Below are 22,597 nucleotides of genomic sequence, written 5' to 3'. Positions count from 1 at the left end.
CCGTGGCCAGGCAGCTCTCACCCTTCCCCTTGTCCCAGCCCCGCCCACCAGCATCAGATCTGGGCTCACAAGTCACCTTCTCTCTGCGCCCTTCAGGAACATCCTGTGGAAGATGCTCTCCCTGCCTGGCATCTGGTTGGTGTGCAAGGGATAGCGGTTGAACGAAAGGAGATTATGTGACTAACGTACTAGAGCCTGTTGCTTAGGGCAGGTGGCTTCCTGGGCCTGCAGGATCACATCCCTTGGGAGCCTGTTAGAAGTGCAGGACCCATGGCTCCATCCCAGACCTACGGAGCCACGCTCTGCAGGAACACGGTCCCCCAGGGATTTATCTGCTCATAAGACTTGCACCCATTCCTGTATTTAGTTCTCTGTTTCTGGCAAGAGGGTGACAGTGAAGATGCTCTCAATGCTGCAGCTCCAAATAAGAATCTAAAACGCTCAAAATCGGATCTCTTCAAGAGCTGTTTCTGTAGTCAATCAGAGGTCGTCACCATACATTAACAGCCAAAACAGAACTGCACAGAGACTTTCAAGAACATCTTGCATGGCTACCCCAGTGACTGTCTTAGCAGAATTTTGATTAACCTAAGCTAGGGTTGCATATAAAATTCTTCATGTCTGGCATATGGCAGAGAGTTTAGAATGAATGGATACTGATCCTGTTTTTTATATTTAAAAAGCAATCTTCCTATTTACTAAGAAGGAATTCCTGATTGTTTGAAATATTCTTTTAGATGTTGATGGATCTTTGTTTCATTTATTTATTTTACGTGGTGCTGAGAATCGAACCCAGTGCCCTGCTAGGAAGCACTCTACCACTGAGCCACCACCTCAGCCCTCAGGAATTCCGGTTTGACTAATAAATAGCAATCTTCCTGTTTGTTATTATTAAGGCCGTTCATAATGACTGAAAGGATCCTCAGAGTGCAGGATGCTAAATTCATGGTTTTCTCTTCAAACAAGTGGTGACTAAGTTAACCGGGTCTTCTTTCTTCTCCCCTGTAGAAATTTGCTCCTGAAAGTGATGTTTTTATTCCAGAATGATAACTACACCACAGAGAGGTAGCTACCACTGTCAGATCTGTCCTGCTTCTATCTGGCTGAGATAAAACTTGTTCTTTTTGTTCTCGTGATTTTTGGTTCAGTCTGAGAGAGAAGAAATAACCTGTTTTTTTCCTCTTTTATTTTAATTTTTTAATAATTTTTTAAAAATTTATATGTGACAGTGGAATGCCTTACAATTCTTATTACACACATAGAGCACAATTTTTTATACCTCTGGTTGTATACAAAGTTTATTCACACCAATTCGTGTCTTTATACATGTTCTTTGGATAATAATGTTCATCACATTCCACCATCATTGCTAACCCCCTGCCCCCGCCCTTTCCCACAACCTGTGTTTTTGAGTTTCCTGAAGATAATACCTTTTATTCTACCGCCATTAAATATTGCTTATCCTGCAGCCAAAGCCTGCCTACCTTGTAGCTTATAATAAGCACCCTGTTACAGGTCATTAGCTTGGGATAAGAGACTTGCTAGGACTTTTTGGTAGGACTGGTCTAGTTGATTCTATTATAACATCAGATTTGTAGAAAAGCAGATTTATTTTCCTTTTATCTGTACACAGTTACAACTCTTTTTTTTAAAAAAATGTTTATTCTAAAATTTTATTTAAAATGTTTAAAGTTATAGGTGGACACATTGTGTTTATTTTATTTTTATTTGGTACTGAGGATCAAACCCAGTGCCTGGGAGGTGAGCGCTCTACCTCTGAGCCACAACCCCAGCCCCGCAGTTACAACTCCTGTCTCTGATTTCAGAAGCCCACAAAGTGATGAGGTAGGAAGGGCTATCTGAGTGTCTGCAGGCCAGGGCTGAGAGGCCATCCATGTGGGTGCCGTGTGCTCGTTGGGACATGAGCCCGTCTCTTGGTTCACACGGGTCTGTCTTTCCCTCTCTGCCCACATAAAGCCCGGGATCAAAATTGATCCCCAGTGAAGTGTGTCTGTCATCTTCCACCCTGGCCAGGGTCGTGATGACCTGGCTCTGGGTTCTCACCAGCACGTCTGCTTCTTGTCTTTAAGATGGGGATGATGGAACACACCCTGTCTTCTTATGTGGAGGGCATCCAGTTTAGACAACAGTTGGAAATACGACTATAAGATCATGTGTACGTACTCTACTCCTCCTTATAAAATCACCCCGTTCCTTCCTGCAAACCTTGAAAAAGCTTCTGTGTAACAGGAAAGCTCAATTCTAGTTTGGTCAGACTTTCCTTAGAGAGCAAGGGTCAGCGTTTCCGATAAGAAGCCTGACAGTAGCTCGTTCAGGCTTTGGGGGCCAACACAGGCTCCCAGGGTACATGCCCCCTTTCCTCATTTTGGGGTACTGTTCAGCTGTGCTGAGGTGCAGGTGTGACTGTGTGCTGACAAAGCTTTTCAACACTGATGCTTCAATTTCATGTGATTTTCATGCATCGTGAAATGTCAGTCTTCTTTTGATTTTTTTCAACTATTTGAAAACGTAAAATCCCTCTTCTAGGGGCTGGGGTTGTGGCTCAGAGGTAGAGCGCTCGTCTAGCATGCACGAGGCACTGGGTTCCATCCTCAGCAACACATACATGTAAAATAAAGATATCGTGTCCCACTAAAACCAAAAAATGAATATTAAAAAAAAGAGATCCCTCTTCTGTTGACAGGCCATACAGAATCAGAGAGCTGGCGGGGCTGAGGGGCAGCCCCTGAGTGGGGTGCCTCACTCCTGTGTGCCCTTCCTCCCTGTGGACTCTTTATTTTCCCTTGTTGTTGGCACCCCCCTTGGCTGCTTCTCCCTTCAGTCAGGATATGTGTCCTCGTCACCCTCGTTCTTAGTTGAGGATTCCTCCGCACAGATCATACAGAAGCGAGCGTCCCTGTCCTAGAACTCACGTTCTGGGCCTGTGCCACCTGTGGTTGGTAATGCCACCACTGTGGGATGGAAGGGGGCCTGGGTCCTCATCAGACTGCCGCCCTGCAAGGCTTGCCCCCGTCGCTTACGAAAGCCAGGTTCGGGCGGAGCTCAGTTGGCAGAGCACTTGCCCAGAGCCCTGGGTTCTAGCTTTCTGTCTCACCATTTTTTTTCCCAAGGGTTATGATCACATAATTGACTTATTGTAACTTGATATTTAAAAAACGTTTTAGAAAGAAGGTGGTGGGGTCATGGTAGTGAGTAGCCATTGATTAATCCCTCTGATGTCCCCTGAACCTACTGAAGAACACATTTTCTCCCTCCACACGAGGGACCTCAACACTCTGTGGACTTGTTGGAAAACAGTGAGATCCATCCTAAACTGAAGGGCTGTGGGAATCTCCATTCAGTTTTATTCAAATTCTGGGTAAGCAGAAGGGCAGTCCACCTGCTGGAAGGTCTTCTGCCCCGGCAAGTCCTGTTCCCACAGGATGGTGGCATTTATAGCGGAGTCTTACCGGGACAGGGATGTACTCCAGGATCTCTTTAGAATGAAACTGATGGAGAATGGCCTGTCAGCGTCACTCAGGAAGTGGCAGAGCTACAGGGAGGTGGTCAGGAGGCGATCCAGTCCAGTTCTTCCATTATCAATTCAGGATCTGAAAGAGGGAAGGAAACGGCAGAGAGATAGGGGCCATAGCTAGAAGCAGAGTTCCAAAGCCTTTGGATTTTCACGCTGCAACTCAGATCGCAAGCAGAATTCATAACGAACACGATTGGTGTCAGTAAATGGAGTGTTGGGATAGTGTCCCAGTTTTGCTTTACCGTCTGTGCTTCAGAGAGGAGCCGTACTGAATGGTGGTCAGCCATTACTATCTGAAGTCCTTAACACAGGTGTTTGGTTTAAAGGTCCAAAACGTGGGTATTATCAGGAAATCATAAAGATGTTTCTGTCCTCTGTTATACTATGTGCAAGTTCTCATTTGCGTGACTGGTTGACTATTTCAAAATCGATGAGAGCAAAGTTACTAAGAAGCTTTCAGTTTGATGGCTGAGCGGGTTTACCATTGGGAAGGGCTGGAGAGCCGCATGGTGCTGCTGGGGGGTACCAGGGACCCCCAGGATCTTCCTCCAGCATGCTCTGCATGAGGGTCCCACTTGCCACCAGAGTCATGCCTGGTGTGGCCAGGACAGACGGTGCCACCATGCTGACAGTGTTCTAGATCAGGTTCTCAAAGTGTGACTGGAGAGCCTGGGGACGTCCAGGACCCTAGCAAGGCTCTGTCCCTCAAAACTGCTCTCGGAATGAACCGACCATCCTCCACTTTCCCTCCCATCCCACGGCAGGCTGGGGAACTCGCAAAGGCTGCGCCGCAGGCCGCGACAGTGTCACTCTGACACCAAGGGGCATGTGGCGGGTATGACCCTCCGTTTCTGGAGGTCTCCACTGTAATTCCCAGAGGGTAAATATCAAGAGGCACATGGACACAGTCCCTCTGAAGGCCTTAAAGTGTCCTAAGATACAACCCTGGTGGAGTGCTGTGGTGGGTACTGCCTGTGCCTCGTCGGATGGTGCAGACACACCTGTGCGGGCTCTATTACGGCTCCCAATGAACACAGGAGACACGAGAGCTGGGAGGAGTTAAGGACTGGCCACAGGACACTGGAATAGCAGCTGGAAACCCAGAATTGGAACCCAGGCCTCACATTCTTAGCCACCTGTCCCCTGAGGTATCAGGGACTTCGTCTCTCAAAGCAGCAGCACCAGACGATACCTAGACTTGAACAGGACTTCCCAGAAGCAGAGATGGTAGGCCTCCGCCAGGGACTGTCCGTCAGGCCCTGTGCCCTTGGACTGTAGGAAACAGAGCCTGTCTTGGGGGTTCGGGGGCAGAGCCCAGCCCCAGCTGTGTTTGATTGGGGTCATGCCACGTGGAGAATAAGACAAACAGCTGTCCGTTACTTAAACCCAGAGCATTTTACTTACAAAAAGAAGCTGGTGTTGCCAGCTGCCCTTGAACCGCTGGGAGCCCTGGGCTGGTCCATCACAGAGCAAGTGGGCAGCAGTGTGGCCCCTCTGAGCCTTCTCAGGATGCGCCCTCTTCTCGTCACCGTCCCTGCCGCCCCAGTCCCTCCTCACAGCCGCCACGTTGTCCTACGCATCCTGCTGGGAGGCCGCTGCCTTCACCTGAAGGCTTGGACACTCAAGAGGCCGAGGGCAAGAGGATGAGGGAACCACTGGGCCACCGAGACCTGCATGTGTGGGACCTCCGTGACAGGGCCCGGCCAGGAGCAGGTGGCCTTGTTCCTGAGTGAAGCAGAAACTCGGGTTCATTAAGGACTAAGGGCCTGTGGGTGAATTGGCATCTATTTTTAAACGTGCAGCCCTTTCTTCTCCAAGTGTCAGTGAGCAGAGCACGCTGCGCCCGCCGCCTCTGTTTATTTTTGTAGTGTCTGTTGTCCTCATCATTATCATGTCTGGACCCTTTATGGAGCTCCGAATGTCTCCGAGACCTCTGTGTGGCGAGGTCAGGCACTGGAGAGAGTCCGAGGTGGTCATCTCCAAGGACGTCATGATGCTGAGTATTTGGACAAAATTAATAAATGTAATATTTTTATGCTTAAAATACTATCTTCCCATTTCAACAGTGACCATTAGGCCTGTTCATCATTATTTTGAAATATATGTGTGTTTTCCCTCTTGTTTTGGTCCTGAGGACTGAACCCAGGGCTGCTTAACCACTGAGCCACCTCCCCAGCCTTTTTTATTTTTTAGTTTGAGACAAGGTCTCGCTAAGTTGCTTAGGGCCTTACTAAGTTGCTAAGGCTAGCCTCAAACTTGGGATCCTCCAGCCTCAGCCTCCTGAGCTGCTGGAATCACAGGCGTGCCCGCACCTCCCCCCCCCCCCCCCCCCGCCAGCTCTGCTCTTTTCTTTTTTTGGCCTCACCTCCTTTTATGAAGGAAATGCTGTCTGTTTTCATATGGGCTTGTGTTCAGCGTGTTCTATGATTTGCAGTGCCAAGCACATAGTAGTGCATGATGATCCAAAGAATAGACACATAAATGCATCAATTATGTATAATGGTAACCTGTTGTTCTCTAGCTCCGAGAAGAATACTAGAAAATTTGTAGCAAACATGCCCATGCTTCCTAACTTGAGGGCTCCATTGGGAAGTCCTTTCTTTTTTCCTACAGGAAGAAGCATGCAGTGCTGTGTGTCTCGCATCTGGCTCAGGGCAGCCCCCTCTTCCTGATGGGGGGGGGTCGGTCAGCAAGCCCTGGGTCCACCCAGCTAAGAGCTCCCTGCACAGAGACCAGGGCGCAGGATGAGGCTGCTGAGGTCGAAAATGCAGCAGGCCCTCCTCTGTGAAAGAGGTCTTCTTGTACTCGGAAGTGGCAGTGTTATGTGGCCTTAAAAGGTCTCATGTGCAGCAGTAGCTTTTGGGCACCGACTGCCCCAGAGGGGGCGCCCAACTCCTAACCTATTGCTGAAAGAGAAATGCCATTGTCTATTAATACCACCGGAACGAAAGATGAATCCTGAATCGGCCTTGATCTGCCACTGAGCTGGACTTTGATAGCTCATCCCTTAAAAAGCTTCTTTTATATCTAAGAAAAAAAAGCGTGACGTCAAGCCAGGGGGAAAATTGATATCAATATTTAAGACCAAACTCATACGGCTTAAAAAAAAAAAAAGCCCCTTGTGAGGATGGTTTTTACATGCATAGCTAATTAGCTTAGGTTGTTATAAGCAGGGCTGGGAGGTAGGCTTCGGGCGGCGTCTCGGCCGCTGGTCATGGTGCTGGCCTAGGCCAGCCAGTCTTGGGGTTGGAGTCCCAGAAAGTGGAGGGAGAATAATCTGCCGTTTCTCGCTGGATCGGGGCCACTAGAACGCTGTTATGCTGGAAATGCTAGAATATAATCACTATCAGGTGAGCATTCTTCTTGTTCCTCTTTGGTTTCTGACATGCCGGTTGACTGATTCACCTTTTTAATGTGGCTGTAGTAAGCACACGGTGCTCAGTCAGGGCAAATCCACTCTTTCTAGGATGTTTATGGTCTGATGCAATGAGAAGTAATTCAGGAGAGTTTTGAACAGGGTCAATGGTGGGGTTTATTTCCCCGGTGTGTGGCTATGTGATCTCCATCTCCTGTTCATACTGTACCCCTTACAGTTAAATTGTGTCTATCAGGGAAAGAAAGAGTCACTTTAAATTGAAGGTCATTGATTTTTTTTAAAAAAGTAGTTATAATTCTGCATTAATGTTTCTAAGGATAAAAAGTATCTGGGTGACTTAGTCATGACTTTAAAAACTCATACATGTGTTTAAGTGTATAAGTTTTAAGTGTGTTTTTTTTTTTTTAAAAAAAAAAAACCTGTTTAGCGTGGAGTTGTGTTTTTAATTGAATTCCTTTGTAATTAAAATATTAATCATTCAGATTAAAGGAGGAGGAGCTCGGCCAGCTGATTTAAACATTGAAATGTTTACATTCTACAAGCTTTTTACAGTGACTTTTTAAGGAGTTTTGGGTGGATTATTTTGTGTGTATATGTGCGTGTGTTTCAACAGAAAGCTGTTCCCTTTGCCAAGGAAAGTGTGATACACTGAATATGCATATGTGAGACTGTGACTTTGATCTTACTACATGTTTTCAGGTGCCTTGGAGACATGTTAGCCTTACCGATAGTTGCAAATACTTTTAATGAGTAGACAGAGAAGAAGGGCACAAGGTTTGACAGAGATGGGAGTTAATTAGCAGGGAAATAAAACAGAGTCTTACCCCCGAATCCTACGTGTTGGACTTTAGACTTCAATAATATCGGAATCCCTTACCGTGGTGCCTGGTACCTAGGGGCGCTTCCTAGTTTGCTCTAGGTGGCCGGTCCGTCTGCTGGGCTCCTGGAGGACAGCCGTCCGCCGCTCGGGAATAACCGCTGTCTTCTTTTCCCTCCCTGGCTGTGCTCAGGTGCAGACCCACCTCGAAAACCCCACCAAGTACCACATACAGCAAGCGCAGCGGCAGCAGGTCAAGCAGTACCTTTCCACCACTTTAGCAAACAAACATGCCAACCAAGTCCTGAGCTTGCCATGTCCAAACCAGCCGGGCGACCGCGTCATGCCACCGGTGCCGGGGAGCAGCGCGCCCAACAGCCCCATGGCCCTGCTCACGCTTAACTCCAACTGTGACAAAGAGGTAAAGCATCCTCCTCTCTGCTCCTCCTCCTCCTCCTCCCACTCAGTACCTGTCTGTTGCCTCCTCCTCCCGCCCTGACCGTGGGCTCCCTCGCTTATCCACCCAGCCTCAGCCACCAGGGCCTGTCCAGATCCTCCAGCTTCCTGTTCCCCGTCTCTGGGTTGCGGGGTTCACTGCCCCTGACAGTGGCCTCCCCAGCAGGGCTCTGCCTCCCTCACCCCATGCCCTCTTCCCGTCCCTGCCCTCCAGCTCAGGGGGTGGCGAAGATGCAGAGGGGTGACAGAGAGGCGGAAGAGGAAGAGCAGAAATAGAAAAGGTGTGGGACAGGCGGCAGGGCCGGGCGGCTCGCTGTGAGTGTCTGGAATATTATTTTTATTTCTCCCTGAGTGAGAAAAAAAAAAAAAAAAAGATAAAAGAAACAAGCAGCGTTGGTGTGCCAGATTTGAAAAATACGGCCCATGAGATTCTGACAGACAAACCAGGGTGGATGGCTGCCTGCGTCGGGTTTCATGATAAAATGGCCTGTTACACCCACTTTGGTAAAGGCTGGATTGGAGATGAGACTCAGACAGACCTGTGAGCTCATGGTCACATCAAAATGGGAGCACAGAAATCCCCGAGCGGAGAGTGGTGGTTTAATGCCTGTTCTTCTTTCCAAATTCTGAGATGATGAGCCTCGTTTTTGGTGGAGCTTTTTCCTGGACTCTGAAATGTTCAAGTTCAGAAGTGACTTTAATCACGAGAAGGACCATGTCCTTTCCCTGTGTCCAGATCTGTCATCTAGCAAGATGACTGGCCCAAGGTCCCCCTCACCCCTCTGTCTCCGGGTGGATCTACCTCGTCTGAGAGCTTCCTTCATCCTGTTGTTCTGCCATCAGCCTCGCTTACACGTCCCCACAGAGTCACCTGCAAATCCAAACCAAGGGCTCTTCTGTCTTGTGTTTTGCAGGGGTTTTATAAGTTTGAAGAGCAAAACAGGGTGGAGAGCGAGTGCCCCAGCATGAACGCACACCCACGGGCTTCGTGCATGCAGGTAGGAACCGATTACCGCCTTCCTGACGAGTTCAGGATCTTCACCTCCACTGATTTTCTTTCTTTCTTTTTTTTTTTAAGTAGAGAAAGCTATGAACAGGGCCACTTTCTTCACAATAGCTCACCATTAAATAATTACTAGATATATATATCCAATGTATGTTTCCCCAACGTTGCTTTGGTTCATTAGAAAGTGCTTAGGTGTGTGAGTTTTAATAAGTAAGACATAAACACTCTTTATTTGTGTACCATCATCATTGTGTGTTACACAGGTTGGTAGGGTAGCAGGGTAGCAAGATGTGTCACTTACATTAGCGTATAAGTGGAGTCTCCCAGAACACACGCTCTGAGACATGATGGATGTAATAATACCTAATGGCTGTTTTCCCAAATAAGAAAAGTTCCACTACAGCATCCTGTTTAATGAATAAATTATGTGACATCTATTTAGATGTTTATGCGTATGCGTACAGAGATGCCACAGAGAAAGTAATCAACAAAAAGAATTCTTATGTTTTGCTTTTCAATTTTCGGTATTAGAATATGGGACATTTTTGAGATCTGTAATTTTCTGGATTTCCCACTATCTACTTGTATGATTCTTGTCAGGAGAGGAAAAAAATATATGAAAAAAACAAGCACATTAAGCGCACTAATGTTATTTTCATTAAAACCAATGATGATTCAGTTAGAAATCATCCATTAGAAACAAACAAAACTAGTGCCACCCAGAGATGGGATGTAACAGAATGCTAGCAGTTTTGCAAAGTTGGCTGCCCATCATGCTTCTGAGGGATCACTTTGTAATTCTCACATTCAGATGTCCACTCCTTTCCTGACAGTGAATACCTTCTGTGGTTTATCCTGAGATCTCCCCAGAAGTCAACAGGACGGGGAGCATCATTAGCCCCCAATTCAGGCATTGGCGTATGGCGCCTCTTGGGCACTGGAGACTCCACCTTAAGCTGAGAAGTGGGAGAAGCAGGACTCTGTCCCAAGCCCATGACGTGGGAGCTCAGCATTTTAACAGGAGGCCGAAGGACCCAGGGCAGCATCCCTGTGCCTTCTGAGGTCCCCTTGAAGAAGCTCTGTGCAGACCTGGGCACACACACGGCACCCGGCTCGCCCACGTGGGCCGTTTACAGAGAGGTGTCCGCAGGCTTCTCTTGTAGCTGCCGCAGTGCACATGTCATCGCTGCTGTTTACCATCCTACCTGATGCTTGGGTGCCTCAGGGATAAGATTAATGTAGTGGGAGTACGTCGTCCTGGGGGCTCCTGGGGGACAGTGCTCACTGGCTGCCCTGCAAGGAGCTGGTCACTCTACACACCACTGCTGATCCGGGCAGGGCCAGCCAGGGTCCTGAGAGCCACAGTGTCTACACGGCCTCCAGAACCAGGGGCTGAATTCCCTTCTGCCTTTTCCTCCTCCAGCAGGGTATGGGAAGGGAACAGGAAGTGGCAGCTGTTGTTCAAGAAGAGGCTGCCTGCCATCTTTCCTGCTCAGGAAAGGCACTTCAGCATAGTGGGGAAAGCCAGGGGCAGACTGTGGCTGCAGCCGGCTTCAGGGTGTGCTTCTGGGCAGGCGCTTCTCCATCTCACCCGGGTGGTTACTGCAGTAACAGCACCGACCCCGATAGGGTTGTGTCCGGGTGCATGATGTAGCCCATGCAAATCCCTAGGTCAGCCCTGGGCACCTGGGACCCCTCAGATGATGGCCACAGATGCATAGCGTCCTTGATGTTAGTGGTCCTGTGTTTCCATCTTACTGGGGAGAGGACGGTCACTCTTAGGATCTAACTCAACAGCATTATCGCTTTAGGTGGGACAGGTCCCTTTTGGGGTGTGTGGCACAGTTTTTGCTCATTTCTCTCTCTCCTGTGGCTTTTTCCTACAGATGGATGATGTCATCGATGACATCATTAGCCTGGAATCAAGTTATAATGAGGAAATCCTGGGCTTGATGGACCCCGCCTTGCAGATGGCAAACACGGTATTGATGTCTTGTTTTTTTGTTTGTTTTAGAAAATCTTGAGATATTTCCATTAATCTCTCCCTTTGTCCTGAACACTCATGGTTTTGGGTTGAGTTCTTAACCGATTCATTGAGAAATTAAAAATAACAACATCAAAGAAAAATGGAGAATTATCTTAGTTCACAAATAAGCGACCGTGACGCTGGAAATGAAGGGACTTTCATGAGTTTTTCGGGCTCCCAGGATAAAGCTCTGTGTTCTCTGGAGTCCAGGTGGGCTTCCTGGGAAGGCAGCCTTGCAATTCCCCATGCCCTGCTTGGTGCTCTCCCTGTGGTTCACAGTGGCCTGAAGACGCGATCCAGCTTCCAAAGGGGGCTCCTTCCTGTTCCCAGGTGGTGGGGGGCGTGAGGTCACCCTGCTCAGCAGCACGTCTTCCTCCAACCTCAGTGCAGCAGCCGTGGTCAAGGGGGCTTGGGTATTACTTGTAGCCCTCGTGCGTGGGACAACTTTGCTCCACAACTCGGAGCCCGGTCCGTGTGTTCTTTTCCCAGCAGCGGGAATATACTCAACACTGCTGAGCTGTGCACCTAGAAATAGCAAAGAGGGTAAATTTCATGTTGTGTGTTGACTTTGCCACAATGAAATGAAGACAAAATCCAAACCTTCCAGTAGTGAACGGCCCCAGCCAGGGCAGAAGAGGGCCTTTCCTGATGCACACCAGGTCCTCAGTAAGCAGAGTTGTATATTCAGCATTTCCTATTTCATCTCAGTCCAGTTCTTTAATTCATTTGCTTGAACTCTCATGTTTGGGAGGAGGACTCCCCTTGGGACCTCAAACCTGCTTCTAGCAGGTTTGTGTTTGTCTGTTTCCCACCGTGGAAGCCCACCTCCTGATTTTGGTAGAACCCGATGCCTGGCCATTTTGACACATGTTCCTGTGCCACCTTCCCAACTCTCTTGGAACCTCTGGAGTGTCCCTGAGATGCCACTGCACGTGGCAGCAGCTGGGATCCGAGGGTGGGCATGAGCAGAGTGCCCCGGAGAGCTAGCACTTGGGAGCTCACGAATGTGCCACGGCACGTGGGTGTGCTCACGTCCCCACGGCCGCAGTGGGCCTCTGGTCCCAGAGCGTGGCCGTGGGAGGGGTCTTTCTACCAGTGGTCCTCACTGACTACCTGGCCACACGCAAGAGGCCTGTAGAATTGACCTAATTTCAGAAATTCTTCCTTTTTTTTTTTTTTTTTTTTTTGCAATGGTGAGGACCTGGGGAGACAAATGATCCAACCTCCTGCTGGGCCCATGAGCCTCCCCCTGCGTGTCCTCACGCCCGGCTTCTCAAGAGGCCTCTGACAGAGGGTCAGCACAGCGGTTGGGCTGTGGAGAAGTGGACCGACCTGGGTTCAGAACCAAAGTCTGCTGTCACTTGACTTCTTGACGTCCTGTGTTCCCTTCCTGTAAAATCGGGCTCTAAGTCATACCTGCCTGGCACAGTCATCTTGCTTGATAACGCACAGCATTTATCACTGGAAGCATAAGTCATACTCAGTGAGATCCCCGGGATATCGACTGTGATCTATTTGTTGATTGACCTGGTGTTCAGGGAGCACTCCTAAGTACCAAGCTCTGTTCTGAGAGCACCATCACTGAGTATTCAAAGTGTCCCTCACAGTGGGGGTCTGCCGTCCAGCTGGGTCCTGGCTTGCATGACTCTTCCATGCGACGACCCTTCTGGAGATAGTGGTAGTGACCCCCCCACACCCATGCCCCCTGTAGAATGGGTGCCCGCATGTCCTGGGTCAGGGCCCCCGGGCATCGGGTGCTGCTCTCCCTATCCTGACTGCTCCTGGATGCTTTCTGAACCTGCTCTCCCTTGAGTGAACCTGCAGGGGTGGGTGCTACAGATGCAAAGGTGAGGGGTGCCCGGTTACCATGGGGCTTGCCACCTGGAGGGGGAGACCGTCGCCTTGAGTGGACAGTATGACAAAGGAGCAGGGCCATTTCCAGGTAGGCAGGATGCTCTGGAACCAGGTGCAGTTCCCCGCAGCCACCGCAGAGGCTCCAACTTCACCCAGCCTCCACTTCTGTGCATTTCCACACCAGGAAAGGCAAAGTGCCGCCCTTCCAAGTCTTACCACAAATCATCGAGGCACTTTGCTATCCGGGGAAGGACCGTAAAACACAGGGTTTGGGCACCCAGGCTTGGAAGCAGGGCTATGCATGCGTGCTCTGTGGTTGTACCCCCTCTGCCTCAGGGTGTCACCTGTAAAACGGGGATAAGGATTGCATCTGCCACAGCTCATCAAGGTGAGAACTATGACTTCATCCACAGAAAGCAGTCCCAGCCCACTGCCCCCACTGGGAGTCAGCTGCTCCCGCCCTCCCATTCTTCACAAACGTGAGGGATAGTCATCTAAATTAAATGACCAAGCTGCTTCCACCCGTCCCCATTTTCATTTCTCTCCCACAGAAAGTTTAAATTCAGTGTTCTTCATGGTAGGCGCTTTTCCCTTTTATTTGATTTTTTGAAATGCTTGATTTCAAGTTAACTACTTAACAAAAAAAGTGGAAGGAACCCAGAGAGGAAACTATCCTAAGGGAATTGACGTCCAGCAGTAACTATTCTGAGAGCACAACGGCCTCTTGTCCCTTCACCAAGAAGAAAAGTCCCTGTTTGCTTGGGCTAACAGTGTGCAATTGATACTCGGGGAAGGGGGCCGTCCAGGGAGAAGAAATAATAATGGCTCACAATCATCATTTTCTTGGGAAAATATTCATTTTGGTGGAGCCGAACATTGAAGAACTCAATTCAGACCACAGGCAGGGTGACCTTCTTCCTCCTTCCCAGTGGGACCTGAGCTGTCTTCTGTGCGCCAGCTCAGGGAGGGACCCTCATCCACCGAGTCAGTGCTCCAGAAAAAACCAGAAGACGCCCCTTCCTCTCAGTTCCAAAGGGGTCCTTTTTGATGTTATTTTGATGTTAACTGAGTTTATGGGGGAATTTTTGTTACCAAGAAGGGAGGCACAGAATTTTTGTTTTTGTTTTTTGTTTTGAAAAAACCCAGGATAAAACCCAGAATCAGTTTTTAAATATGCTGAATAGTTCTCTTTTTTTAGTGGGGGGAGGTACCAGGGATTGAACTCAAGGGCATTTGACCATGGAGCTACATCCCAGCCCTATTTTGTATTTTATTTAGAGACAGGGTCTCACTGAGTTGCTTAGCGTTGAGCTTTTGCTGAGGCTGACTTTGAACTGTGATCCTCCTGCCTCAGCCTCCTGAGCCGCTGGGATCACAGGCGTGCGCCACGTGCCTGGCAATATGCTGAATAGTTCTTAAACCTTCTGAACTTCTTAAGTGTGTATGTGTCTGTGTACTATAGACATATAAAATAGGGTGAGAAAATGTGTTCCCCTTCGGGAGAGGTTTGGAATCAGATGACTTGGGTGCCTCTTTTCCAAGCCAGCTATCCATATCACTTGCCGGTTATTTTCCCTAACAAATCGTCCTAATGACAGGATTGCCTGTTTTGCATCTGATTTGCATATGAAAAATGTAATACCTGCCGTTTGCATTTCCCGAGGCAGGGGCATGGTGTTTTCCCGTTAGCTCATTGCTTGGAATCTTCAAGTGAGGTCCTTGATTTGTTAACATGCACAGTTTCCCCCCGAATCTGAAACTCCAGCAAGACAGGAAAGAGGCGTGAGACTTGGGACCCGTTAGTGGGTCCGTTAAGTCCCAGCTCTCTGGCCATTTTCAGGGCTCTGCTGGGATGTGGGAAGGGCTTTCGCTTGGTGTTAAGTAGGACAAGAAGGAGCCTGCATGCTCTGGGCAAGGTGACCCTGAGAAGGTGACCTATTTCAAACAGTGCCACTTAGGGGAGTGACAGCTAATGGTGAAAGCCACTTTTTATCAGTGACTCCTCCTTAGCTGGAAGGCCCTGCAGTGGGGGTCAAGGACATTTAAATCAGCTCAGTGTGTGTGTGTTTGCATGTGTGCAGGTGAGGGGTAGTTTATGCAGTTACAGTAAATGTCACCTCAACAGGGACACAGTGGTGCTGGGTCCTGCTGACCTTCCTGTCCTCTCTATCACCCTGCTCCTGTTGGAGCCTGTGTCACCGTATCCTGCCACAAAGGCTCTTACTTGGTGCACACCCTGCTGTCTAGCCAGGGGCTTGATCCATGGGCTGATTTAGATCCATGGGTTGATTTAGAAACCATCCTTGGGAGAGATGCAGGTGGCTCTCAAGGAGGGAAGCACAAAAGGTTCCATTTTTATCTCCTGATGGTGATTGAAAGGGCGAATAGTACTTCAGATTGAGCACCCCTAACTTGAAAGTCCAGGAACCAAAATGCTCCAAAATCTGAATCTCGTTCAGTGCAAACACGAAGCCACAGGTGGAGAGTCCCTGAGCGCACCTCACGGGGTAGACCACAGGCAAAAGACAGGTGCGCCGAGCTATTCTGTAAACCTGTCCACAGGCAGTGTGCGTAAGGCGTGAATGGAACAGAGGTGAATGTGTTTGGACACAGGTGCCATCTCAGATGCCCACTGTGCACATGCAGATGTGCCAAGGACCCAAACTCTTCACATCTCAGCATTTCAGATGGGGGCTGGTCATCCTGGGTGTTGGGCACAGCCTTTACTAGACACCTGTTGGCCACTAAATGTTCCCATCAAACGCGAATGTTTTCTGAACTTACTTCCCTCTCACGTGGAGTCTGATCCAGCTGCGATCCAGGGTGGGAGGGCTGTGTGACCTGGAATCGGCAGCGTCTGCCTGGAAGGGTGTCCTTCCTCGCTCTTCCTGCTCGGTTGGTGTCACAGCTCTACTTCAGCCACTGGGAGAGGCAAGGTCTTGGGCCTCTTGGGACAAAAAAGGGCGAATAAAGCCACCACGTCCAACCAGTGACCAGGAAATGCACATCCCTGCAAAGGAAGTCAGCGCCAGGAAAAATGAGTTCTCCACCTTGAAAGCAGTTCAGAGCTAGAGGGAAAACCGAGGACTCTTGAACTAGCCTGGAACACACATGCTCCTTTCATGCTTTTTTGAAAGTTCTTTTTTTTTTTCCTTTTTTTTTTTTTTTTTGTCTTTTTATTAAAGTCTGTGGCTCCCTCTGGTGGATTTCTGAAAAATTTCAGTTTCAAGGAAATTTCTTTAGCAATAAGAAAATCATTTTCCAAAAAAAAAAGAGAACATTTTAAAAATTGCTTTTCCTTATAAAAGAAAGAGAAGAAGGGGGAGGTGATAGAAAGAAGTAAGAAAATTGACCTTGACCAAGAGCTCGGTGAGGGGCAAGGCTGTCCCCAGAGCCCGACTTCATAGCCATAGGAACCTGTGTGCCACCTCCCCAGTGTCTCCAGGCTCCAAATAAAGCCACCAGCGAGGCAGCTCGTGTTATATGGTGTGAGACTGCCCCTTCGTCTTCCTCTCTGTGACTAATACCTGTGAGGGAAGAAAAAATACTTTCGTCGTATTTCCTGTTTGAAAGAAATGTTTTGCCTGCCTTCCTTCCTTCTTCCTTCCTTCTTCCTTCCTTCCTTCCTTCCATCATTTTCCTTTAGTAAAACCTAAAACAGGATGTGAATTTTATCTGAAATACTTGGTCATTGCTCAAGGGTTTATATGTGTCCTTGTTTCTCTGTCCAGTTACCCGTCTCTGGAAACTTGATCGACCTTTACGGCAGCCAAGGCCTGCCACCCCCTGGCCTCACCATCAGCAACTCCTGTCCTGCCAACCTCCCCAACATCAAGCGGGAGCTCACAGGTACGTGCCCAGGGGGTGGGCATCTTATGGGGGCTTCCTGTTGCCTTCCTCGCCAGACATGGGGACCAGTGCAGTAATGTCTAGACCACCGTGTGTGACCCATGGACCTGTTTCTTGGGGTCTCTGAAGTCGTTAAAATGTGGTGTGAGATTTTAAGATGGAGGATTTATACATGGCCCTCCTGGTTTCCAGGGGTTCCTGAGATACTGGGGATAGGGACCCAGTTGTTGCCAGGCACTGGTCATGGTCTGCACGTGCGTGCCCCTTGGGTCAGGGGGGGCAGGCAGTTCTTCCCCTGCAGACCTCTGTGCCCTGCCTGGCAGTTACATCCCTTGCCAAGGCCCTGGTGGTGCTGAGTTTGGGAACCCTGCTCTGCATCTCCTTGACTCACCTGGAACCCTCACATGGGCTGTGCCAACAGCGTATTTCTCACATCGTCAGATGCCACGTGGTTTTTTTTGCTGGATCACGTGCAAAAGGTTTATTACATGGCAGGGGGTGAGTAAATCATAAAATGGAGCCATTAGGTTGGTTGTTCTTGGGGCAGGTGTGAAATTACCCATTGCCACTTCCAGGGGAACCGAGGCAGGAGGTGCTTGGAGCTGGCCTTCTGCCCTGGTGAGGCTGGCCCTGCTCCGCCCATTTCCACCCCACGTTCCCCGCCTACTGCCACTGGAGTGATGAACGAAGAGTGGGGATGTGGACTTGGGGGAGAAAATCCCTAACCTATGGGATTGTGTCTTTCAAAAAGAGCATTTCAAAAAACTGGCTGAAGACAGGTTTTTTTTTAAAAAAAAATCATTAATTGGGGTTTCAATTGAAATAATGAATGAATAAAACTATCCAAAGCCCCAAACCCAGTAGGAACCGCAGCAGGAGGCAAGAGCAGAAAGAACAACAGAAGCCCTCGGGGCTCTTGAAGAGGGGCATGGAGTAAAAGCCACCGGCCCTTCCTCCAGGCAGGGAAGGTCCAGCAGGGGAGCTTCTTGACTCAGTTTTCATGTGGCCAGGCCAGTTTCAGTGGCTACGTCCACCCTCCCAGTCTAAAGAGGCAGCCTCTGCGTTATATCTGCGTATGGGCACAGAGGCCCACGGGAGCCTGCACACAGGGACACGCGGGGAGGCCCCCGTGGCAGACACCTGCAATGTCACTCAGAAACAGTCTCCCCGGACCTCTGTCATGCACACAGCGTTTTGTCAGCTGAGTTCCCCACATGTTGGGGCAGCACGGACCCCACACATGCGTTAATAATGAGATAGCCGTGTGGGTGCACCTCCAGGTCTTGCTGTCTCAAGGTAAAAGGACAAACTGGTGGTGAACCATTTCACCCTTCCTCTCTTCCAGGAGGCAGACTGAGCTCTCTGAGGCCCCGACGGGTCAAACAGAGCGTTTGGTTTTGATGATCTGGGTGTGAGGCAAAAGGCCAGCCCCTAGCTCAGAGGCCTGACCCGAGTGTGCAAGTAGAACTTCCTCAATGCGGTTGCCACCGGATGCCTCCAGGCCCCTTCCCTGTGTACATTTTAGAGACTCAAACTGGTGAATAGTTGCTCCCAAGAGTCAGTGAGCGATTCTGTTTTGGCACATTCTGACAGAACCTGGCTCTAAGTTCTCAGTGTATGTCCACTGAGAACCCCTGGGAGGTTGTGGAGGTCCAGCATGGGAGCTTCTTGACTCAGTTTCCATGCCGGGGGGTTACAAGGGCAGCAAATCAAAAACCAGAAAATGATTTGGCCTGAAAAGAAAACTTGACTCCTGATGATGGAATCCCAACAGCAGATTCCCGGTCCTTTATTTTTGCTCCCACTAACACTGGAACATGTGGGCAGCACCCTGGGGACCATTGTTACCATCTTGGTACCCATTGGTGGAGGCTGAGTTTTTGTGTGAATCAGATCCACAGTGATCCGAAAAAGCGCAGACTCTTTTAAAGCCCTCATTTTAGAAAGCGTGATCGTACTCGGAGTGCAGTCAGCCAAGCTTCTCTGTGTGTGTGTAGAAAACGAGATGTTGTGTAGGTGCGTCGTGGTGCCCCGGACAGTTCCAGTTTCTAACAACTTCATTCACGTGCACAGCGTGTATTTTCCCCACAGAGTCTGAAGCGAGAGCCCTGGCCAAGGAGAGGCAGAAGAAGGACAATCACAACCTGAGTAAGTAGCCGTTTCCCTTCACGTTGCTCCACGTCGGAGCTGGCCGCGCATCCCTCGTCAGAACCTTGCCGGAAATCGTGCACGATCATTGATTTCTGGAGCTGTCAAAGCCGTGGGGGAAAACCGTATCTCAGAGAAACCAGGGTGTGTGTTTCATCTCAGGCCAAACTGAATTCCGCATTTATTCTCGCATTTAGTTTCCAAAGACTTTGTTTTTCTGTGGATGTTTGAGGTAGTGTTTTTTTTTTTTTCTTTTTTGCAAGAGGGGGAATTGATCCCCAAGTACCCCATTATAAGTGATGCTCACACTGGAACTTATTATTACAAGTGGGGAGCTGGGACCTCCTTCTCCAGGGAGATGAGAGAGAAATAGAAAAGAAAGACTTCTGGGGGTCCCTGGGGGAGGTCACCTTCCCAACTTCCCACCGTACCTGTGACTTTGAGAAGTCCTGGAACATGCACAGTGCCTTTGTGTGTCTAATTGACTCTCCATTAAATCTTTAGACCTTTTCCTCTGAAAACTTAAATTCCTGTTTAATACGTGCATGTGAGGGCGGTGGCCGAGGAAAAATGAGGTGTGGCCTCGGGTGCAGGAGGGAGTGTAGGTGAACTTCTCATCTCATAACATCACACCTCTGCTTCCTAAGCTGATTTTTAAGAACATGAGCCATAAATTAACACTTCCTCCTTATAAGAAATGGTGGAAGCTGGGTGCAGTGGCACACACCTGCAATCCCAGCGGCTCGGGAGGCTGAGGCAGGAGCATCACAAGTTCAAAACCAGCCTCAGCAAAAGTGAAGTGCTAAGCAACTCAGTGAGACCCTGTCTCTAAATAAAACAGAAAATAGGCCTGGAAATGTGGCTCAGTGGTCGAGTGCCCCTGAGTTCAATCCTCAGTATCCCCCCGCCCCCCAAAAGAAAATGGTGTGTGTGGGGGGCAGGTCCTTGAATCCCAGGGACAGGCTCTGTGTTTCCATTTGACCCAACAGGCACTAGTTAGAAACATTTGCTATCTCATATGCCCTGCCATGTCACCCTCCTGCCCAAGGAGACAGATTAATTGAGTATGCAACTAGGGGCTTGGGGGAAGAACCCAGTACCATGCATGCCATGGTTAGTAGTGCTGGGCTTCAGTTCCAGGACCGTGCCCTCTGGTGTGTGGTGATTCACCACCGTGCCTACTGAACACTTGAAATGTGATCAGTCCAGACTGTGCCGAGCTTTGATTATAACATACACTTGGACGAAGCTGGGTGATCCCAGTGACACGGGAGGCTGAGGCAGGAGGATCGCCAAGTTCAAGGTCAGCCTTGGTGATTTAGTGAGACCCTGTCTCAAAAAAAAAAAAAAAAGAAAATGCTGGGGAGGTAGATCAGTGGTTAAAAGCCCCTGGGTTATACCCTAGTACCAAAAAGAAAAAGAGAAGGAAAAGAAAAGAAAGAAAAAAAGGAAATAACTTACAAAGTTTTATATTGACTCCCTGTTGTCATTATGGTAGTTTAGTTGTAGTGGGTTGAGTAAAATATTATAATTAATTTTACCTCTTTGTTTTGAACTACTTTAATAAGGCTACTAGAGAAAGGGCTATGCTCCATGAGCTAAGAATGTTTTTTTTTTTTTTTACATGTTTAAGTTGTTAAAAGGAAATCAGAAGAAGAGTGATATTCATGGTATGTGAAAATCACATACGATTCCAACTTCCCCATCGCAAGTAATTCTAATGCTTTTGCTCAGTAGCCTTGCAGTGTAAAAATCGTATTCAGTGGATTCTATTTTGATTTTTGTCAGTGGAAAATTGTGGGGATTCATTTTCCCATTAGCCATGGAACTACCTGCTCAGTTTGGGTCCCGGGGAGCAGGACCTCCCTGTGTGGTGCTGTGAGCATGCCGAGCCCTGCTCCCTGGAGGCAGCTTGTAGTTCGACAGTTCCCTGCTCCGGCTGGCCGCCCTCTCCAAGGCCCTGACATCTCCAGGGAGGATTTGTCCCTTGTGACCATGGGCAGTAATTCTGATTTCAAGGTGGTTATAGGGTCAAATGAGAAATCGTACGTCTGACAGAGCTCTGTCTCCAAGGAGCTCGTTTTAAAAGTGCTTCAGTCTCAGTGCCCCAGACACGTAAGGACAGGGGGCCCAGGTTTGGGTTACACGGTCCCGACCTGGGGGGTGAATATGCTCATAGCTTTAACAAGACGTGCTGCCTGCCTCTGTGGTGCTTTTCCTAATCGCCCTTTCCTGTGCTCTCTTCTTCAAGTTGAACGGAGAAGAAGATTCAACATAAACGACCGCATTAAAGAACTAGGTACTTTGATTCCCAAGTCAAATGATCCGTGAGTACAATTGCATGTTGATCTGCGTCATATATTTTTTTGTACCTTCATGTTTTCTCGTGTGTGGCAAAAAAAAAAAAAAAAAAAAAAAAAATGCAGTTAGAAAACCTAGAGTAACCCAGTATCCTCTCTTCCTTTGGTTCCCTTTCTAAATACTTGCCTTTGTTTATTTTCCACCAAAATAAAATTTCAAGAGAAATGCACTGAGTTTTGTGGGTCAGGAATTGGGCTTTCTGAAGCCTGAGAATCCTTGCAGACACATTCTGAGCTACTGAGAAAGAAAAAGAAAAAAAAAAGAGAGAAATTTAGCAGTCATGCAGTACAAGATTTGTGGTCGATGTGCTCTTGGACATTTACGATATCTCCAAATGGGCACTGATGAGCAGATACGGGAAATTTCAGGTTCAGTGGCATTCAACAGATAAAAGGTCAATTGTTTTTTTTTTAATGAAAACCTCCATATTCTTGGTATGTTTTACCAATCTAGGGGAAAAAAAAGAGTCCTTTTAAATCTTCTTATTAAGTACAAGTCAGCTAATTTGAGCTGCTTTAGCCTTGGGTCCCCCTCTCAGAGATAACAGCTGTGAAGATAATTCTCCCAAGTCTTACAGCCAACCTGCAGCATCAGCAAATACAACAACAAATACACAATTTTTATCCATTAGAAACTGGCCCATTTGAAGTAAGGGGCCGAGCCATGTGTACGTTTTAAGGCCCCCACATGCACTCTGTGAAATCATCCTTCGAATATGACCTTTCAGCTACCTAATAAAAGATAAAGAGGCAATCAAGTATCATTCATGCCAGGCTTATTACATAGGCTATTCACATGATTGTCGGGGACTTGGTAGCTAAATAAGACTGTTACCTCTTGTGACTTGGACGGACGTGCCAACACGGTGTCCACCTTGCGCTCTCTGCTTTCCTAGGTTTCCAGGAAAGACATTTTCAAACTGGAAATGTTCCGATTCTCAGTTTGGCAGCACAAATCTATCGTACTAAAGGGCTGTGACCTTCATTTCTGACAGTCAGTCTTGCATGGTGGTTGAAATTGAATTCCCATTTTCCTGTTCGTTATCAGCTCTCACTTTTTAGCATATTCTTTGAAACCGTAGCATGTGAATCTCTTTAGTAACGTCTTATGAAATTATGGGGCTGCAGTGAAAGTCCTGTATTTGCATATCTTCCTTCTCCACGGTGGGA

At 48.4% G+C, this 22,597-nt stretch overlaps 1 protein-coding gene across 4 annotated transcripts in view; it reads left to right on the top strand.

The window, feature by feature from the left end:
- Positions 1-22,597, top strand: part of Mitf (melanocyte inducing transcription factor) — a 178,394-nt gene that overhangs the window by 146,115 nt on the left and 9,682 nt on the right. For 2 of the 4 annotated variants that reach the window (XM_076841123.1, XM_076841122.1), the window contains exons 3-8: positions 7,922-8,149; positions 9,099-9,182; positions 11,077-11,172; positions 16,802-16,919; positions 19,011-19,067; positions 21,319-21,394. In XM_076841123.1, the coding sequence (XP_076697238.1) occupies positions 7,922-8,149; positions 9,099-9,182; positions 11,077-11,172; positions 16,802-16,919; positions 19,011-19,067; positions 21,319-21,394 (659 nt within the window). Of the gene's footprint in view, positions 1-7,921; positions 8,150-9,098; positions 9,183-11,076; positions 11,173-16,801; positions 16,920-18,992; positions 19,068-21,318; positions 21,395-22,597 lie in introns of all 4 variants that reach the window. The other 2 variants (XM_076841121.1, XM_076841120.1) reach the window with 1 other exon arrangement.

The sequence above is a fragment of the Callospermophilus lateralis genome, chromosome 20, assembly GCF_048772815.1.
Source record: "Callospermophilus lateralis isolate mCalLat2 chromosome 20, mCalLat2.hap1, whole genome shotgun sequence".
Taxonomy (NCBI): domain Eukaryota; kingdom Metazoa; phylum Chordata; class Mammalia; order Rodentia; family Sciuridae; genus Callospermophilus; species Callospermophilus lateralis.
This window is presented reverse-complemented; position numbering and strand designations above follow the sequence as displayed.